We start from the raw sequence: 20,614 nt of genomic DNA on the forward strand, positions 1-20,614 counted from the left end.
AGAGAAGTGAATTGCAGTAATCGATGCGGGAGGTGACGAGGCTGTGAACAAGAATAGCAGTCGTGTGAGGGGTGAGAGAGGGACGGAGACGGTTGATGTTACGGAGGTGGAAATATGCAGACCGGGTAATGTTATTGATGTGGGAGTGGAAAGACAGTGAGCTGTCGAGGATGACACCCAAGCTCTTGACCTGAGGGGAAGGAGATACAGTGGCATTATCAATTGTGAGAAAAAAAATTGTCTGCTTTGGATAGTGTGGATTTAGTACCGACGAGGAGGAGTTCTGTTTTATTGCTGTTTAACTTGAGGAAGTTATGGGTGAACCAAGATTTGATTTCTGAGAGACAGTGAGAAAGGGAAGAGGGTGGGAGGGAGGCGTCGGGTTTGCTGGAGAGGTAGAGCTGGGTGTCATCCGCGAAGCAATGAAAATGAATACCAAATTTTCGAAAAATATTGTATGTCGATGTAGCACCATCACTTTACACTGCTGTACTGTTTTATATGCAGCGTCACTGAAAACATCTTTTCATACATTATTCCCAATGTGTTTTAACCATTCCTTAAAGGACATAGTAGTTCACCCATCTTTTAGGCAAAGCTTAGTTTATTGTAATTTCTTTTTATTTTTAGATTTACATGAAACGTCTTTGAAAGTATACAGCGAAATTCCAGATCTATAGACACATATATAGATAGACATTAAGTTGCAAAGATTATAACATGTTTCTTATGAGACCTTAAAAACACTGCTGACAACACCTGTAACCCACCAACGAGCATGGACGTTGTGTACAAGATGAAAGATAAATGACCGCGACTATGTACAGGTTTCCACATCAGCCTTTGGTGAGGGACACCTATCTGACATGGAAGCTCGAGCTTGCCTAATCTTCCAGTGAGCGTCAAATCAGTCCACAGTAAAGCCCTCGGGAAGATCCACCACCACAGGCGCGCACTCGTCCAAGTCTGCATCGAAATCCCAGGAAAACTTCTTGGTCAGGTGGGCTTTGAACTTCTCTGCTCTCTTACGTAGCGCTCCGTCCACGCTGGGCCCAGTGGCCAACTGGAAGAAGTCCTGCCGGAAAAAAAAGCCAAAGTCAGTCTCTAGACTGCATGGGAAAAAACAACATGAACACACCCATTTTTGGGGGGTTGGTTATTTATGACTATATCTTCAGCAGCAGCATTTTTTTGGGGGGTGGGGATGTGTTTTACGCTTTGGTTCGTGTACATCAGATTGTATCATTTGTAATACGTACTGTATATGTAATTCGATTTGCTTTTCTTTTGCTTTGTTTTATTCTGTTGTCTGCTGCCAGGTTGGTATTGCAAATTGTTGGCGTTGGGCTGAATTCCTATGCATGTACCTCCACAATCTTCACTGTTCAAGAGGCCAAAAAAAAAAAAAAAATTTTTTTTCAACCAATGCCATTGCATCATCAAAGAGAGCTTTTTAAAACGTTAGATTGGTCAATAATTTGTAAATTTAATACAAATGTGTGGGCTGACTAACAGTACAGATTTATGGAAAAAAAAAAAAAAATCTAGCAAATTGTGACCTAAAAGCTTTTGGCCCAATGCCGGTGAAATAAGAATGTGTCTCCAGCTGTCTTACCTGGATAAATAAGCGTAAAAAATTACAAAAAATAACAACTTAAAGAGCAATGTTAAAGTCAAGTCAAGTCAGCTTTTTATTGTCAAATATGCTCTATGTGGAACATACAGCACAGATGAAATTACTTTCCTCTCTCACCCACCGTGCAAACATGTCGTGCATTGAACACACACAGCTAAAATTTACGTTAAAATTCCATAAGACATAAATATATAAATATGTTAAATAAAAATAAATAAACAAAAAGGAACAACAGACAACCAAGGGCACTTGTGATTATTGGAATGAAACATTACAGTGAACCCCCGCCAATTCACAAATTCATCTACACATTAGCTGTTTGCTACTTGCAAATTCTCGCTCTCGCTCTTTCTCTCTCTCTCTCTCTCTCTCTCTCTCTCTCACTCTACCCTCCAACTGTCAGGAAAATTGTTTTCAATCAACTCAGCAACCTTTTGAGCTGAAACAGACTTTGTAATCAATCCCATTCATGTTTCCGACCTCACCACAGTAAGGAAACCACTCTTATTCAAGTCCTAAGTGCAGGGGTGTCCAAAGTCGGTCCTCAAGGGCCGCTGTCCTGCCTGTTTTCCAGCTCTCCCAGTGGCAACACACCTGATTCAGATGGCCAGCTCGTCACTGTCCTGAGCAAATTAGCAACTGAACCAATGAACCAAAACTTCCTTCGGCTAAACCAAAACAAAACGGAGGAAATTGTTTTGGACAATCTTGGGGTGCTGATAGACTCAAACCTTATATCAAATCAATCACAAAAACAGCCTTTTACCAGCTGAAAAACATATCCAGACTGAAGGGTTGCAGAAACCAAACAGACCAGGAGAAATTTATTCATGCTTTTATCTCCAGTAGACTTGATTAACTTGATGCTCTTCATACTGGACTCGCTCAAAGAGCATCACACAGCTGCATCTTATTCAGAATGCTGCAGCTTAGGTTCTGACCACAACAAAGAGATCAGAACATATTACTCCAGTCCTAAAGGCTTTACACTGGCTGGCAATCAGCTGTAGAATAGATTTTAAAATTCTGCAACCGGTGTATAAATCATTTAGCGGTTTGGGCCCTAAATAAATTAAAGAAATGTTGAGTGAATATAAAGCCAGTGGGGCTCTGAGACCCGCAGACTTGGATCAAGTAGAGGAGCCCAGAGTTCAACATAAACATGGTGAAGTTGCAATTAGCTGTTATGCTGCACACAAATGGAATAAGCTATTAACATTAGTGAAGTCAGTCCCAAGTGTAAATGTTTTTAAGTCTCGGTTAAAGATTCCCCCCGCCCCCATACTTTGATTAAAATTTTCTAAAACACTTGAAATCATTGTTTTCTTTTTCGTTATTTTAGAAATCTACTCTCATTTCTTTACTTTTAAATGTTTTTAAAGTTTAAATGCTGTTAATGCCCATTCCTTTAGTAATTTTTGTAAACTACATTTGTTTTCTCTACTTTGCTTCTGAATGTAGTTACCTGTTGTGTTTGTAAATGCTTGTAGATGGGTAACTGCTTGTGTGAAGCACATTGAGTTGCATTGTGTATGAGATGTGCTATATAAAAACTGCCTTGCCTCATGAGTAAGATAAAACCGTTGGGTGGGGTTTGCCCCATGAAGCTGGTACCTGCAGCGTGGAGGTGAGGAAGTTGTTCTGAGACACAATGTCCACAAAGAAGTCAGGAGGGATTTCTCCCAGCTGGTGGTAGAGCACGGCAATGAGCCCCAGGTAGAGCTCTTTGTGCCTCTGCATGGCCGCCTCCGCTCGACACAGCAGGCTCAAAAGACGTTTCCAATGCTCGAAGCCCTCGTACACGTTTCCGATCACGAAGCAGACAAAGGCAAACTGCAGCTCACCTGGGAAAGGAGTTTTGTTGTCAGGTCAAATTCGGTGGAGAAAATGTCAACGTTTTTCGACAATCTCTCCATTCACCATTCCTTTTCTATACTGTTTGTCCGTACCACATTCATACGTAAAGGACAATTTATAGTCTTCAATTTTGGAATGTGGGGTGACGTCGGAGTATCACCGCAAGTATAGGGACAACATGCGAGCTCCTCACAGGAAGTCTGGAGCTGAGACTCAAATCCCAAAACTCAAAACCGTGAGGCAGACCAGAGGTGCTAACCATTCGCTCTACTAAGCCCCACACACAAACACAGTCGCTATAGATTCCAAATCGAACCAAGATGTGATAGAAGTAGGACTGCAACCAATGAGCCTTTTATTAATCTGTCCTTTCTTTTCAAATAATTGATGAAGCAGTTTAAAAAAAAAAAAAAAAAACATTTTGTATTTCGATCCCCTTATTCAAAAACAGGACATTATTTCTGTGCATAAAATGCACAGGCGTAAATTGATTTTGATTCAGTTCCTGGTTTGGTCACTCATACAAAAGAAAACTGGCAAACATGATGATTGTGTTCCAAATTAAAAGCAATACTGTATAATATTGCAAATGTCTTAGTTTGATTCGACACAGAGAATCAAATCTACTTGCTTGGACGACAGAATTCCAATAATATTTACTGTTGAAAGAATGAAATTATGAGGATTTGTACAATTTTAAGTTAAACAATGTTTATAAACGATTAATGGCTTATCAAAATACTTGCTGATTAATTTAATAATCACTAAGTTGCTGATTAATCGAGTAATTGTTGCACCTCTCGTGTGCAGTAACATCAATTCGAAGCAGGGATTTTACTTCGACTTTTTTTTTTTTTTTTTTAGAATGAAGGTAACTGAATTCTTCAAGTTATTCGATTCATCCTTTCAGGCCTACCAATGCCAAATGTAGACAACTGTACAAAGACCGTCGAGTTGTGTGTCGTAATGAGCCAGGAGAACACTCACCGAGCAGGTCGAGAGGCTTTTGCTGGTAATTCTTGTCGAGCAGAGTCTCCAGCGCGTAGGTAAGGTCCAGGCTGCACTGTGTGATCTGGGCGGGCGTGGCCCCAGGTGGGTAAGTCTTCTCTGGGATGACAGAGAAGCGCAATTGTGTCCCCTCCCTCAGCTTCATCTTGGGAAGCCTGTCTAGTCCCTCCCTCATGGTCTGGCAGGCCGTGTCGTTCCTCGGCTGCTCGGCTCGGTCCTTGGTATGTCGGAAATCGGTCTCGGGGATAACGTCGCTGAAGGCACAGACCCGGCCCGAGAGCGGCTGCAAGTTGTTGGCCACCTCCTCGTTCAGTCGGTTCGTGAGGGACACCCACTTCCTCATCACCTCATAGGGATAAGGTCCGAGGTATGGGTCCAGGTCCTGCAGGTTCGCTCTGATTCTGCTCACTTCCTCCTCGTTCTGGGAGGCAGAGAAGTCCAGATCCTCTTCTTTAGGGTTCCAGTTAGCCAACAGGATGTCTCTGGGTTTGAGACTGAGGAACAAGCCGGTCTTTGGGCCAACTTCTCCTCCACAGCTCGGTGGATTGACAGAGCAGTAGTAGAGAAAGTGCAGTCCTGGGGGGATCATCTTAACACCCCGAAAGCGGGGGCCAACCTTCCAACACTTGCAGTCAATGCCAAATTCTGTGCCCTGAGGCACTCCCAGCAGCACCAGGGTGGCCCCCTCATGAAACAGCCTCCGAGCAACGTCAGGATCCATGTCTACACTGCGACTGCTAGCCATTTCTGGAATCGAATTTCAGCTGTCTAGACTAAAGCAATCCTATTTCCCAGCATTTACATAACAGCGTATATTTATACTTACGTTTCTTGAATGGATTTCTTCAAACAGTATTCAACACAGTTGACACGATGCTTAGCAACGTACCCTGAAATGCGACTTCGTTGCAAGATGTAATTTACCAATACAGTATTGTATTTATAACAGACTGTTCGTGAGAATTGTTAATTGTTGCAACAGTAACAAAATGTTTCTAACGTACGTTTTTTCGGAAACGGACATGTCCTTTTGTTATTTGATCCCGGGCAGGAACAATTGTCTTGGCAAGAACGTTCCACTTTTTCCCTGTCGAACATGGTGCATTACCGACACCTACTGTGCTGGAGTGTGAATAAAGTGCGCTTGTGCCCAAAGCACAATTCTAGGGAACAAATAAAATCAAAGAAACACTAAATTATCTTTCTCAACACCGTTTCTTTCAAAAACTGAAGTTGAGCTTCAAACTGATCTTTCGTCCTCAGCACATTTCTAAGGTTAAACATCATAACTCTTTTTCTTAACTCTTCATAGTTTTTCCCTGGTGCTCTCATAGCAAACAAACAAATAACAGGTACAACACTTTCTCTCTCTTTTCCACGTTCACAAAAACCAGATTAATGTTTAACAATCAAATACAACGACCCACAAAATGCAGGATGTCCTAATCCTACTGCTATACTGTAATTGTTTATTATCATCTATTTCTATTCACTACGTTCATGCCACCCTTTTTTTTTAATATTATATGGATGACATTATGTGCGCCGTCCACTCCAAAATGAATGGCATTCAACTTTAACTATATTCTTTATATAGGCCTTGGCCTCACCCATACCGAGAGATACGACCAGCCATTGATCATTTAGCAAGTGCAACCATGCACTCTTTCATTCCCCTTTATACTTTTATGTGCTGGAACCCAGATGTATGCAACTCTTGTCCCACTTCTGTTGAGCCTATTCCATGTTTCAAACATTAAAAAAAAAAATAATAATAATCCTACTCTGTGACACCATGGACTTTAGCGACAGTAATGTTAACAGTGAATCAGAGCGGATGACAACCTGTTATATAACCTGTTATGCTCAGTCCACTGTAGAGTAATCACCACTGCAAGCAATTCCACCGGAAAAAATAGATAAATGATTAGAAAGAAGTCTGTACCTTTAAGTTTATATTGAAATCTGCAGTGGTGTAGTGGGGATTTTTTAAGTGGGTGTACGCGATTCTGGGATGTTCTATATATACATACAGAACATCAATCATAGGCTCCAACACCAGTTGAACTAACGTTAAATTTAATGTTTTACTACTCCAAAATAATCACAGGCCAACGTTATTAAGCATAACTCGCATTAGAACAATGATTAACAAACATTTCAATAAAAATTGAATGTGGCGTCGGGAGAAGTGGGTGGACGGCGTACCCCCGCGTACCACGCCCACTACACCCCTGGAAATCTGTCATGACATACAGTCATACACAAATGATTTTTTTACGCTCTTATTATTGTTTGAATCAGCTGTAAAAATTGGGCAAGAATGTTTCTGCAACAACGCTCCAAATTAAACAAAATACTGTAAGTGATTCCGATTGGATTAAATAACATTTTTACAAATGAAATTGCTGTTATCACCTAGTAGTGATGGTTTCACAGTTTCAAGGACAATTGCATTTTTAAAATTCTTTTTAATTGACACATTCGGCCCAAAACATGTATGGTTAACAGGAATGACTGCTCACATATCTCACAATTTTACAAGAAGCGACATCTTGTAAAATTGACACATACCGTATTTTCTCCAGAAGAAAGCACTCCGGATTCACCTTCAATGAATGGCCTATTTTAAAACTGTTTTCATATATAGGGCGCACTGCATTATAAGGTGCATACAATAGAAGCTACAACAGTGGCTGCGGTTGCACTATGCATCCACTAGATGGTGCTACGCTAAATAGAATACAATAGAATACAGCTTTCGTTAGGTAGAGCATTCACAACTGCTGCAGCTGTAACAAAGCTATAAGAACTGGTCAGGAACACTGACATGAAACATAAATACAAATGGCATTACAAAACAATAAATGAAAGCAATAAATGAAAGACAAACGTTATGAAAACAACTAATTCAACAAAAAAGCACACAAACCTTGTGGGCCCACATCCACAAGGGGCTAAATATCCTTTGAAGTCTTGCTTGTCTCCATCCTCCGTTTAGTCAGTAGTTAACTATACTTGTGGTATTATCTTCGTTTCATAATGGCTGCGCAGAGACCACAAAGTAGTTGTCTGTTTGAGTGCACATGTCAATTAGTGTCGGGCAGAACCCCTTTAGGTTACAATTAGTTCCTGCTAATAATCACCCCTCTATGGCATTTGAACACTAACAGGGAAACAACTCAATGGGGAATATAAAGAGACTGTGACTCCATATATAAGGCGCATCGGATTATAGGGCGCACTGTCGGCTTTTGAGAAAATGGGATGCGCCCGATAGTGCGGAAAATACGGTACTCACAATAGCTATCAAAATCAATGCGAAAAATAAAAAGTATATGCACACCCATAATATTGCATTTTCACTGTGCGTACAACCAATACAGTGTACATACATTTATTCACAAATTTAGAAGCTAGCCAGTGTTGAAAAAAAGGTGGTTTGACATGTCATGGGCGGGCTCTTACAATCGGAATTGTCTTCCATCTTACATCTACATGTTGTGCAAAGAGACACTCAGAAGTTTCTGCCAACAGGTTATCAGTGCTTTAATAGCTTTAATTGACCTGATCCTAATTCTCTTCTTTCCTTGAATTTTCTTGACATCTGAACAAGAAACTGCCTTGCCCTGAAATAATGGAGGAAAGCTGTAATCATTCAACAAAATGTGACCTTTAATTGAACTTTGACATTGTATTTTCAAGTTGTGTAAACCTTGTTTGTAAACCTTGTTTGTTTATTTTGATGCTCTGTGAATGTGAATTAATAAAATAAATCATTATAGTCAATCAAAAACGCAAGTGCATGGCACCTCACCAGGTAACCTGGACTGCAGTTGAGAACAATGATTTGCTCCATGTTCTCAAGGGGCCGATCCAGGTCCGACGGGCGACTTCCACTGCGCTGACAGCGTGTCCGCTGAGTCATTACAAAGATGGAGCGTAGGATCTGATGAGCCTGCCATTGATATAATCGTACAGTGAGGTTATGCATCAACGACGGCACAAATAAGTGTAAAATTACACAGCATATTCAAGTTCATATTGCCCACTGCCCTGTCCATGGCATTACATAACATGTCCACCTTTTATTTACCTTTCCTGGACAGCTGCCTCTCCCTTTGGATGTATCACTTGAATCTGTCAAATTCTACAAAGCAAGACAAACATTTGGACTGACGACACAAAATATGTTGAGACCAGTGACCCTGATTACCAGATTCTGTAGCTCCACCAAGATGACGTCACTGTATGAGCCCAGTATTTCTTGATAGTTACATCTACGCTTTCCACAGATGGTGACCAATAGGAGAAGTGCCAGGACACTGTGCAGTAGCTTTCCAGGTTGACACTTTGAGACAGAAAGAGGAAAAACGGGAGAATACACAGTTAAAAACAGTTCAAACAGAATGTCCGGGGTGCATTAACACCACGCAGTAATAAAATAGCGTGTGTGGTCTGAGATGTCACACTAATTTGACGTTGAAATCGGGTGCCTGTAGATCATGGCGTTGGGCGGCCCGGTATCGAGTGGTTAGCACGTCGACTTCACAGTGCAGAGGCACCGAGTTCAATTCCAGTTCCAGCCTTCCTGTGTGGAGTTTGCATGTGCTTGCGTGGGTTTTCACCGGGTCCTCCAGTTTCCTCCCACATTCCAAAAACATGCATGGCAGGCTGATTGAACACTCCAAAATTGTCCCTAGGTGTGAGTGTGAGCGCGAATGGTTGTTCGTTTCTGTGTGCCCTGCGATTGGCTGGCACATGCCTACTGCCCGAAGACGGCTGGGATAGGCTCCAGCACCCCCCGCGACCCTAGTGAGGATAAAGCGGTTCGGAAAATGAATGAAAAAAGATCATGGCATCCAAACGAAGAGGAACGGTAATGTCGCTGAGTATGAATGTATACCTTTATATTATGCATATCGAAGTTGACGACGTTGTCATACACCGTATATCATAATATTGGTAAGTGCAAAGTGCAGTACAGTAAATAAACTTGACAGAACGTTTAACAGCAGTTAAACTTCGGTACGGTTACTTATCATTTATAAACAAAGTCGCCTTTGCAACAAAACGCAACCCCAAAGCATATAATCGCTTGCAAAACCAACTTTCAAGCACACTCACCATTTATACCATGTTCTACCGCCAGATCCTCAGATGAACAAACTGCCATTTGAACAGTCAACACCAAGTCTCACATTCCAAAAACATGCATGGCAGGCTGATTGAACACTCCAAAATTGTCCCTAGGTGTGAGTGTGAGCGCGAATGGTTGTTCGTTTCTGTGTGCCCTGCGATTGGCTGGCACATGCCTACTGCCCGAAGACGGCTGGGATAGGCTCCAGCACCCCCCGCGACCCTAGTGAGGATAAAGCGGTTCGGAAAATGAATGAAAAAAGATCATGGCATCCAAACGAAGAGGAACGGTAATGTCGCTGAGTATGAATGTATACCTTTATATTATGCATATCGAAGTTGACGACGTTGTCATACACCGTATATCATAATATTGGTAAGTGCAAAGTGCAGTACAGTAAATAAACTTGACAGAACGTTTAACAGCAGTTAAACTTCGGTACGGTTACTTATCATTTATAAACAAAGTCGCCTTTGCAACAAAACGCAACCCCAAAGCATATAATCGCTTGCAAAACCAACTTTCAAGCACACTCACCATTTATACCATGTTCTACCGCCAGATCCTCAGATGAACAAACTGCCATTTGAACAGTCAACACCAAGTCTGCGGGATCCGTGTAGGATTCGGCAGGACATGTTGTATCCAAACCTCACCTTGCAGCGCAAAAGCTGCCAAAAAGGCTACGGTGAAACCTACTTTCCTTAGCCAAGGTCGCCGCAGCTGTAATTCCATTCGGCGTCATGGATGGCCTCCTCTTGGCTTCTCCTAAACACGGTCGTGCGAAGCCAACGAAAACAATGCAATCGATCATTCAGTCATTGTTTCACTTTCGTTCGCACGCCAAGAGGCGCAAATTGTACGCTCACTTGTGACAAACGCACACGGAAAGCAGCAAGGGGAGGTGGTGCAAGAATTTATGGGTGGATTGCAAATACATTTCAAGCAAGTTACCAAACGAAGACTACAACAGAAGAAGGGATGAGATAAAAACAAAATAATGAGCCTAACTCCTTAGCTCAATTCAAACAAATTAGGATGGCAACAAAAGATGCATTTCTTAATTTCTTTCTCTCTCACGCTGGTTTCAAAGGTGTTTTGTCATTTTAGTTTTTATGGTGTTGTTTTTCTGGAGTGCAGGAGTGCTGGATGCTTCACTGCTGCAGAAAGAGGCTTGGTTAAAACACAAGCAACAAAGACTCATTAAGTTGTATTCATAAACTAAATAAATGCACAATCTGGAACACTTTCAATTATCTTTTACAGAAGTAGCTGCACACAGGGATTAAGACTCAATCACCATTGTGTCATCAAGGAGTCACAGGCTAAAAAAACAGTCAAACCCACACGACAGGCTGCAATTTCTATTTTTAAAATTGTTATGAAAGCCTAATTCCACACTTGATCCAAATGCGAGATGTACTCAATTCACATTGTGTCTGATGCAAGCGCGCAACGAAGCTGATCTGTGAAAGTCCATCCTGGTGAGTTGACAGACGTTTTGCTACATGTGTTGAATGCAGCTCCTCAGTCTCAGAACGTGTTTTTGATCTTGCTTGCAACTTGTGCAAGAATCTCTGCTGTCTTCTTCTGCCAGTTCAGGACGTGTTTGGACTCAGCGCACCACAACTCGCCGTGACGCGGCTCGGCATTCTCACACCGTTTGCGCACTTCTTCCTGCTGTTCCTAATAGAAGACAGTGGGTATTAGTGCTGGGGTCTGATCAATGTGGATTTTTTTAGACTGATGCCAATTCCGTTATTTGGCAATACACAGGTCCAATACACAATGAATAAGCAAATTATTAAAAAAAACAAAAAAACAAAAGCAGAATGAGCATATTCATTTTATTTGTGACACTTGCATCGTGTACGTCACATGACCGGACTCAGAAAACAGTTGAGCTGACGCTCGCGATGTGAGCACAGGGGGACTTCGAAGTCAATTTCTGTTGACAGCAGGAGGCGCTGCTGGACAAAATGCTACCTTCCTGAGATGGCTGAAAACAGGTAGATAAATCGGCTTAGAGGAGAAGTCAAGTCAAAATCTGCCTTTACAATATGTTGTATGCAGCCCCACTAGTCTAAACACATGGAATATGAATGAATTAGCAATATCCATGCATTTATATTGATCTCAAGAGGTGGTCCTTTTTTGTGCTTGCTGGCAACTGAAAATGAATGATGAATTAATGAAAGAAAAAAAAAATCTGTGCCCAAGGGCTTCTCATGACTCACCTGTTTTCTGGGTTTGGGCAAGTTCGCAATCCGAGCCCATTTCAGTTGACAAAAAGTGGCAAAATGGCCACCCCGAGATGGATAAAACGGGTGGATTTTGCATCTTAAATAATAGTCCACAAATGAAACATTAATCTGAATACCGTGTTCAGACTGTTGGGGGCACATAGAACATTTTATTGCAAGGAAAACGTTTAACTAGAGTTCCCCTTTCAACAAAGTTGAAATGGTCACCTCCTATTTTTTGGCTTCAAGACAAACTCCAGAAAGGCCGGGTTGGACTATCCATAGCAGAGGGAAAAGGAACTTACTTCTGTCCCATGCTGCAGTTCAAACTTGTAGAAGAGAGCCCAAGCATCTCCCAGGTCAGGCTCTATCTTCACGGTGCGGAGGAACCATTCTCTGGCTTTGGTGATCTTACGCTCACTCCAGAACAACCTAAGACGATACATTTGCATTGGGAAACCAGAACTCATGAGGATTCTCTCATAGAAAATATCAAAAGATGTGGTCGTACTTGGCGACAGCGAGCAACACGTGTGGATCATGTTCACACTTCTTCAAAGCATCCACACTCTTGGTCTTCCTCTGAGGCCTGGCCTCCAAAAACACTGCCTCGGCCCACAGGATGCCTTGAGCAAAGCGGAATTGGAGCTCAATTACTGCATTGAATGAAAGGAATGGCTTCCTTTTACGTTGGTCATACTCTCACCTGAATTAGGACATTCCTGCAGAGCTTTGGCCATCAGCGTATTTGCAATGTTCTTTAGTCCTGAGCGGAATTCTAATCGGACTGATTCCAACCTGGTTACCAGAAGACACATGAGTGACAAGTCCAGTGATGAGAGCCTTTGGTTTTTTTCATGTTTCTCTCTTTGTTCTGTGTGTTGTGCATTTTCTCACCACAACTCGGGACTCTGCGGGTTCTTCAGTCGCGCCTTCTCCAGGATGGCTCTGGCTCTGGTCAACTGTCCCACTCGCTCTTCCAGGCGCGAAGTCAGCAGCCACAGGGCCACTGAGTTGGGACACTTTTTCAACTGTGTGAAAATACGGGAAATTAGCCACTGAAGAGGTCAAAATAAGAGCATTTTAATAAGTAGCTCACCCCTTGGTTGTAGGCCTCTCTGGCTTTATCCATGTTGTCACATTGCTCTTCAATCTGGCCTCTCATCATCCAGAGTTTGGGAAAGTCCTCATAGTGTTTGAGGGCCTCTGTGCACAGCTCCTGAGCGGCTTCAATGTTCCCTAACACCCACTCCAACTTGACGGACTTCATGAAAACCTTTCAAGACAACACCCATTTCAAACTGGAAATGCGAATACAGCACAAGACAACTTGGATTTCATTTTACAATCCCACCAAGTTAATAGGGCTGACATGAAGCGAATGGCACTTTCTGACTGCGTAGCTTAAGTGTATTATTAATTCCGTATCATGATGTTTTTTGACCGAGCAGTCAGCAGTCAAATGACAATGAAGGCTCACAAAACGTTATCTGTCAGCAAACACAATAAAATTCTCAGATCACCCAAGAGTAAAAGTGAAAGTTGAAGTGCAGTGTTGTCAGCATCCGTCAGCACAAGCTGAGGTTTGAGAATCGAACAAGCCCTAACTTGATGCCCAAGACACCATGTACTTACACTCTGTGTTATCAAAAATATGATTTTTAAAGTAGAGAATGACACTGGACACAGAAAATATTTGCAATGTGATGATGGATCAGAAAACAACGGCAAGTATCTAAACATGCCCGTTTAAACGTGTTACTTTGTGCCCTTTGCAAATACTGTATACTAAAAGTTAGTGTCCACAGAGGGGTTTGAAGAGGTTTTGGACACTGGGGGAGATATGGTAGCTGGCGGGTCGAAGGATTTGGAGATTCATGAAGAGCAATGCGGGAAGGGAGAACTCACTCTGGCTGTGGGGGCGCTGCTCCGAGCTTTGGCTAGCAGCCGACGGGCTCTCTCATACTCGTTATTCTCGGACTCCAGCTTGACAGCAGCCAGCCAGATCTCCTCACTGTTGGGGTTAGCCTGTGGAAGGGTATGCATTGGAGTCACTGGCGGGAAAGTTAATTTTCTACACAAACTACTTCCGAGTTCAGTTCACAAATCTTAAAATGAACTAGTTCAGTTCATAGTTCACCTTTTGAAAAAGAGATTCGTCTCGTGCATACACAAACATGTCCAACACAATGTTGCAAACATGACTGACTAAACAACATTCACTAGACAACAGGCACAGCCAAATCTAAAATCTGGAATTCAATCCAAACAGAGGCGGGAACACTTGGAAAATTGCGTGTTGGACAAATGGATCAAAAAATATTCAAGTGTAAAAGGTGCTGTGGAAGGGACTACTCGATTTGGAGGAGCAGCTCTATTACCTGAAAAGCCAGCGCGAGGATGCTTCTGGCGGCGGGCACGTCTTCAGCGAGCCATTTGGATTTGGCTCCCATAAGCCAGAGTACCTCCGCCTTTGGACAGTGAGCCACAGCTTTCTGGAGCAGGGTCTCCAAAGACTCCCTGACAGGTACATGCAGGAAACACGATACAATTTGAACCAGATCATTAAATAGAAAAGGTCCCCTTCGGAGGGAGCGACTGTGTACCTGGTTCCGTTGTTCTTTTCAAAGTAGGCAGCTCGAAGCCACACACTTTTCTTACTGGGGAACACCTGCAGAGCATGAGCATAGATGGCCCTGGCACACTCCAATGCTCCATGGGCCACACACTGAAACACAAAACACAACAATATTATGAGACAAGGAGCCGCGCAGATGTCAGGGACTAAGCATATCTCATTTTTAATTTAGAGTAGGGATTATAAATGTACATACCACGGCAGAATTGAAATCTTAGCAGTTTTAGGAAAAATATGACACGATAACAGCTCATTACTTTGTGATATTCTGAAATGATTTATAGTTTAATGTGCATCCCATTTAAAATAAAATGAAGGGGTTTTATGTGTGGGCGTGTTTTTTATGGTGCACATTTGACAAATTCTGCAAGAGTATGTAAACTTGTGAATACAACTGTCTGCACGCACACTATCAGAGTCCTCCATCCATGTGTGCTTGCGGTCTTCCTCTTCGATCCCGATCCCGATGACTGCTCTGATTATGGCCTGGCAGGTGGCCACGCTGCCAGCTTTGTCGCACTCCTCTGCATCCTGCCAGGAAAGACGAAGCATCACAGAGGGCATCTGCTGTACATTCATCTGTTTATCCGTTGCACAATGATCCAAGCATGAACATCCCAGTTATCAATTTCAAAGGTAAAGTCTTAAATTGACTGTTAAACTACGACCTGGACCAAAAATGAGACTGCCTGCTAAAACGTCACTTTTCAAGCCACAGCTGGGAAGCCTGTCCTAGACGGAAATATTTTGGGATTTACACAAACACACCTGTATCCACTGCTCTCTGTTAATCTCCACGCCGTTGGCACGCAACGAGGTGATGGCTCTCTCGATGATCTTGTCCACCATCTGTGTGTTGCCATTGGCTTCCTCCAACTTTGCGGCGGTGATCCAAATATGGCGATCCGTGGGGATGTTCTCACGGGCCTTGTTCAGGACACGTCGGGCGTTCTCATACGTCTCTAATCGAGCTAAAGCCAGCCACAGCTGAAAATGACGGGCAGAAACAGTACAGCACTAATGGCTTTTTTGCACTAGACAGTCAAACCGCAGCAAGGGCTCATCAAGTACCTCCACACTTGTTGGGCAACACTCCACAGCTCTGCTCAGCATGATTCTGGCATCTTCTGGCTCCTCGAGTTCAACAGCTGTCTTCCACAGACGGACTGACTTGGACACGTTTTCCAAGGCTGCGTGAACATCAAGAACTGTTTTTTAAAAGACCAGAAAACAAAGTGGTGAGCATTAAACTTGAACCTTACCCTTCCTGAGGACTCTTTTCTTGGCTCTGACGTCCGTTTCCAACTCGGCGGCTCTGATGTAGATTCGGACCGACTGCGGCATGTGCCGGACAGCTTGAGCTACAACAGCTTTGGCCGTGTCGCCGGGCTGTAGCCTGGCTGCCTCCAGCCACACATCCTCACTCTGAAGGGCACAGACAACAATGACTGCTTTCCTGAACGGCAAGCTAAGACCTTACCTTTTGCTTTTGACAACACAGTTGCAAAAAAAAAATATACACAACACACACACACACACACACACACACACGTGCATATGCGCTCTGTTCAGGCTCTTTCCTCCTTTACCTTTGGACACATCTCTGTGCCTTTCATGATGAGGTTCCGGGCCACCTGCAGCTTGCCAGTCACTTCTTCCAGCCTGGCCGAGGCAATCCAGGCAGGAGGGTGATGAGGGTTCGTCTCCCTCACAGATTTCAGCAGCAGCCGAGCCTTTTTAATGTCACTGGAAAATATGGAGCCAAAAGCCAGCCATGAGGAATTGATCAAACGCATTAGGCACAAACAAACCACATGAACCTTCTGTGTTGCCACACATGCGCCTCTACCTGATGTCTCCTCCGTGTGTGGGGATCATCGAGTTGAGGTCCGTCAGGTAGCCTTTGGGATCCACCACCGTCTGACCGCTGACCGAGTCAGACACCTGGTATAAGAGCGAGGCAAACACTTGACAAACAGACTCATCAACTGAACGAGACGACTGTATCCTGCCTCTTCTATTGTTAACATTGGTGTTAATGAGGGTTTCAGTGATTAAATACTTTTTGAACCGATTTAAAGAGATAGGACATTTAATACTGAGACTCCGGAGCCTGTATCAGCCGAGTGACTGACAACTCGGAGCAGTGCATCAAAAATCTGGATCAGATCTCCGTGATGAAATGCTTCATGTGCGCCAACAAGATGCTGGAAATTACTTCATGGATTTAAATATTTGGGGCTGTCTCAAGTTGCCAAATATTGAAAGGAGAAGCTAAAATGCTCAAAAAAAGTCCCGTGTACGGAGCAGCCCCCAAGGTGACATGGAAGGAAAAAAAATCCACAACATCTGGGCCAAAAAATGATTACCTGACTGAGTCTCATATCCATGAGTGTGTTCCTGGCCTGACCAATTTTTCTCATGTCCAGGTCTCCTGTCCCCGGTGTCATCAGGCCTGGCGTCATACTTCCTGGGTACGGTGTGTTAAGACCACCAAGCTAATGGAGAGAAAAGGCAATGACATCCGAGTGGGGCTTTGCTACACGGCGAGATTGAACAATTAACCACGGTTTCACAATACTGGAAACCTTAAATGTCACGCCCCCTCCCCACCATTTCTACGGCAAAAAACAGAACCACATTTTTCATTCACGTTGGATATGTATTTGAATGCATACTGACCCCCTTGAGAGGGTCAACACTGGTGTGGTTCTCTCCCGTTTGAAGGTGCTTGGAGAAAAAGCTATCTGGTACAGGAGTGAGTTTCTCATAGCGTGGGTTTCTCTGGCGCTTATTCCTGGCGTCTCCCACTTCAGGAATGCTTAGCCACTCTTCCTCTGAGACCTCTGCCAATTTCCTCTGTGAGGAGAAGAAGAGAGGCGGTAAAAAAATCTGATGTAGCAACGAGAGGACAAAAGCAGCACATTGCGGGAAGAGATTAATACATTTGTAGAGTTGCTCTAATTTGTACCTTTAAATCGGAAAACTGCTGCTGAATTTTGGGTCGCTCCATACGGTATTTCTCTATCTCTTCTTTTTCTCTCAGCTCCCTTAAAAAATAAAAAAAAGGAAAATCTCAATCTTAACTTGTCAGATTCTGAAATTATTTCATTTTATAACAGCTGTGCTTTTTGATCAACCTTCTTTCTTTGCGTCTTTCATCCATCCTTTTATCCAGAGCCGCATATATTGCATCTGCTTCTTCATCATCCTTTTCATACGGTCCACTGGAGAACAAGCTTCCGGCATAGCCGTTAAACTGGAAGATATTTAGGATGACATATTTTCAAGTATACAATAAGCAACAATAAGAGGAGTGGCTGATCCTGAAATGTAAACAACAAGACACCTCATCATAATTAGTGTCATTTAGATCTTCATCGTCATCATCCTGGTTCTTCTTCATTTGGTCCCCAACCGTCCTCTTCCCCGGGGGTGCATGTCGGTCATCAACTGGATCGTTGGCATCACGAGCTGGACCGATATCAGATCGGGTAGTGAAACCAGTAGCCCTGAAGGAAAACAATCAAGGTAAATGTAATACTGCACACAACACTAGGACCTGTCACACAACTATACAAGTGGAGTTGACGTATTGGCTTAGTTAGTGTCACTGTTCTCTGTCAACTGTGGGTCTGTGAAGCCGTTTGAGACAACCACGATGAATCATCACCAAAGAACACGTGTTCTAGTTTAAATCACAACTCTGTTTGCTTCGTGACCATTATTTTGTCATGTATTTGCAAACCCGGACTTAAATCGTGGAATCGTCTTTTTCAAAAGCTGTCTGTTAATGCTGGCCTCATGTAAATCAGTTAATCTTTGAATTTTTACACGCACACCTAAATGAGCTCATATTCGTGTTAGGTTCCACTGACTCGCTTCGACAAACGTGAGAAAAGCAGCATTATTTATTCATATGTTATTTTTATTGTATTGCGGAAAACCCACAAGTAAACCTCAAACATATCCAGCAAATGGAAGAGTTAAACGTAAACGATATTTAATTCATGGACATGTTTGTAGCTGGCGAAAAAGTTAGCTTACCCTCTGCCCAAACCGGGAACGTAGCCCAGCGGGGCGGGCATCCCTAAAAAAGGTTTCTTCTTTTTCCCCATCAGCGGGGAGGCGAGAGGAATAACTGGGGGCCCACCGGTTGCCCCCGCTGCTCCGGTGGCTCCTGGGTTGGTTTTAGGAGCATTTTTAGACGGCTGTTTAGCCACACTGGCTGACATCTTTACAACACATTCACAGAGACACACACGACGACGAGGCGGCACAATACCGGAAAAACAATACAGACACATCCGCCTATGTTAAGACTAAAAACGTCGTAAGTAACAGAGCGCCCCCACTGGAAAGGAGGGTTCCTGTTGTCAAGTTATTGTACCGAAGCAGACGCACAATTTTCATATTTAAAGTCTCTGCCTTTGAGTAGATAACATAGTTTTCATTTGAAATATCAGGAACGAAGGTGTTACTTGTTATAACTGGACCAAATTTGTGCTAATTTTGAATGTCATAAAACAGATAGCCACAGAAGGGCGCTATTTGCTGACTACTGTATTAGGTTGTGGTTGTGTTCATATGCTCTATTTTAGGAACTTTGCTTCTTTTAGGGCTGTACGGATCATAATTAAATTAGTATAATTAACTATTTTGACTGAATATTAAAAAATACACAGTAGCGTACATAAATCATGTTTGGTTATTAATTTTCAACATTCGTTGTAGCATGTTATTTTGCTGGTGGTATGCACATTATTTTTCCATCCATTCATTTTCCACACTGCTAGGTTAATGGGTGAGCTGGCGCCTATTCCAGCTGACTTTGTTTGAGAGGCTGGTTACGCCCTTGACTGGTTGCTAGCCAACTGCACTGCACATATTGTTTTTATCATCCATCCATCAAAATACAACCATTCACATCCACATGTCACTGAGTAGGAACCGATCCCACACGCCCTGCACACAAATCAGGTAAGTGAACCACTACATCATCCATCCATCCATTTTCCGATCCACTTTATCCTCACAAGGGTTGCGGGGCATGCTGGAGCCTATCCCAGCTGCCTTCAAGCAGTAGGCAGGGGACACCCTGAACTGGTTGCCAGCCAATCGCAGAGCACACACAGACAAACAACCGGCCTCGAAACTGACACATGTTCCAAGGCGACAAAGGATGAGTCTATGTTTTCGAATAGGAATGTGTTGAAGACATTTGTGAATAATGGGTCACTCATATTGGTTGTGATTAATTCGGCTCAAAGCCATGTAAACAAACTGAACGCCTTCGCTTTTTGTAGTAGCAAGGGCACTTGAGTAAATACTATAGAAAGCCTCTTGAATATATACAACTCAAACTAATGGGGATGCCGATGAAAATCAGTCATATGTGTTTCCACTCCCTTTCAACACAGTGTGGAAGAAGAGAAGATGCATAGATTTAATAAATTTACTGCTATTATGTAAGTCTATTCATTCTTATGTTCAAAACAGTGTCTCGTGAGCCTTAGGACATTTCACATCAAAAGTCCACAAGCTTGCATGAGCTGGAGCCTGAGGAGGGTCGACTTGTTTTCCTGATGCTGAGCATAAAGATTACATTATTGACCAAGGCTGTTATTTGAAGCCATGCCAGCGGTTTGCATTGTTTTCTTTTGAAAGGAGATGAGTGTCTTATAACACATGCAGTTAATGGCTGCTAAACACAAGTGGAGGAAAGTGGAAGACGTTGGGAGAAACTAAAAGAGATTCGTGGGCTTTAGAAGCAAATAGTAAGGGAATGGCAGACACAAACTTGTAATTTTGCAATTATGCTGACAACTGAATTTAAAGACCTTGTTGTGGGGAGTCCACCACTTAGTCAAGTGAATTTAGGTTGTTGTTAAAAAATACAATTTGCATGTTAGAAGATAATTGCTGAAAACATGTGCAAAGACTGAAAACTACATCACGCTGATTTGTGGAGATCTCGGGTTAAACAGTTTTTCAATATTTCAAGTTTCCTGATTTCTTTCTTTCATTCTTTTGTTATTTATTTATTGATGTATGCTGGGACGTGGCTAAAAGTATGCCTAGGGACACACTTT

At 42.8% G+C, this 20,614-nt stretch overlaps 2 protein-coding genes across 3 annotated transcripts; both read right to left on the reverse strand.

The window, feature by feature from the left end:
* Positions 1 to 482: 482 nt before the first annotated feature.
* aar2 (AAR2 splicing factor) lies at positions 483 to 5,723 on the reverse strand. Of its 2 annotated transcripts, XM_019868427.1 has the most exons (4): positions 5,328 to 5,717; positions 4,481 to 5,248; positions 3,251 to 3,480; positions 483 to 1,075 (listed from the first exon to the last, which is right to left on the reverse strand). In XM_019868427.1, exons 2-4 carry the CDS (start codon positions 5,244 to 5,246, stop codon positions 908 to 910), a joined length of 1,164 nt encoding a protein of 387 aa, XP_019723986.1. In that variant the 5' UTR covers positions 5,247 to 5,248; positions 5,328 to 5,717; the 3' UTR covers positions 483 to 907. The 2 variants fall into 2 exon arrangements, with proteins under 2 accessions (XP_019723986.1, XP_019723987.1); XM_019868428.1 differs by having other exon boundaries at positions 4,481 to 5,723.
* A 4,822-nt stretch (positions 5,724 to 10,545) lies between these two features.
* prpf6 (PRP6 pre-mRNA processing factor 6 homolog (S. cerevisiae)) lies at positions 10,546 to 18,809 on the reverse strand. The gene is made up of 21 exons (XM_019868415.1): positions 18,570 to 18,809; positions 17,872 to 18,034; positions 17,663 to 17,781; positions 17,494 to 17,572; positions 17,205 to 17,381; positions 16,892 to 17,020; positions 16,372 to 16,466; positions 16,112 to 16,268; positions 15,785 to 15,947; positions 15,594 to 15,712; positions 15,291 to 15,509; positions 14,931 to 15,053; positions 14,491 to 14,612; positions 14,266 to 14,404; positions 13,793 to 13,912; positions 12,984 to 13,160; positions 12,782 to 12,915; positions 12,591 to 12,682; positions 12,396 to 12,510; positions 12,190 to 12,316; positions 10,546 to 11,327 (listed from the first exon to the last, which is right to left on the reverse strand). The coding sequence occupies exons 1-21, from the start codon at positions 18,755 to 18,757 to the stop codon at positions 11,175 to 11,177; spliced, it is 2,910 nt and encodes a 969-aa protein (XP_019723974.1). The 5' UTR covers positions 18,758 to 18,809; the 3' UTR covers positions 10,546 to 11,174.
* Between the last annotated feature and the right edge of the window lie 1,805 nt (positions 18,810 to 20,614).

The sequence above is a fragment of the Hippocampus comes genome, unplaced genomic scaffold (genome assembly GCF_001891065.2).
Source record: "Hippocampus comes isolate QL1 unplaced genomic scaffold, H_comes_QL1_v1.1 scaffold41, whole genome shotgun sequence".
NCBI classification, from domain to species: Eukaryota; Metazoa; Chordata; class Actinopteri; order Syngnathiformes; family Syngnathidae; genus Hippocampus; species Hippocampus comes.

Bases quoted from the DNA above. Each gene is read 5' to 3' on its own strand.
- aar2 (XM_019868428.1), bottom strand. From the start codon at position 5,246: ATGGCTAGCAGTCGCAGTGTAGACATGGATCCTGACGTTGCTCGGAGG. The intron at 3,481-4,480 runs GTGAGTGTTCTC...CTCCTTTCCCAG, and splicing joins AAAGCCTCTCGACCTGCTCG to GTGAGCTGCAGTTTGCCTTT. The intron at 1,076-3,250 runs GTACCAGCTTCA...TTTTTCCGGCAG, and splicing joins TCCTCACCTCCACGCTGCAG to GACTTCTTCCAGTTGGCCAC.
- prpf6 (XM_019868415.1), bottom strand. From the start codon at position 18,757: ATGTCAGCCAGTGTGGCTAAACAGCCGTCTAAAAATGCTCCTAAAACC. The intron at 16,467-16,891 runs GTAATCATTTTT...CTCTTATACCAG, and splicing joins TGGATATGAGACTCAGTCAG to GTGTCTGACTCGGTCAGCGG. The intron at 11,328-12,189 runs GTAAGTTCCTTT...GTCTTCTATTAG, and splicing joins AACTGCAGCATGGGACAGAA to GAACAGCAGGAAGAAGTGCG.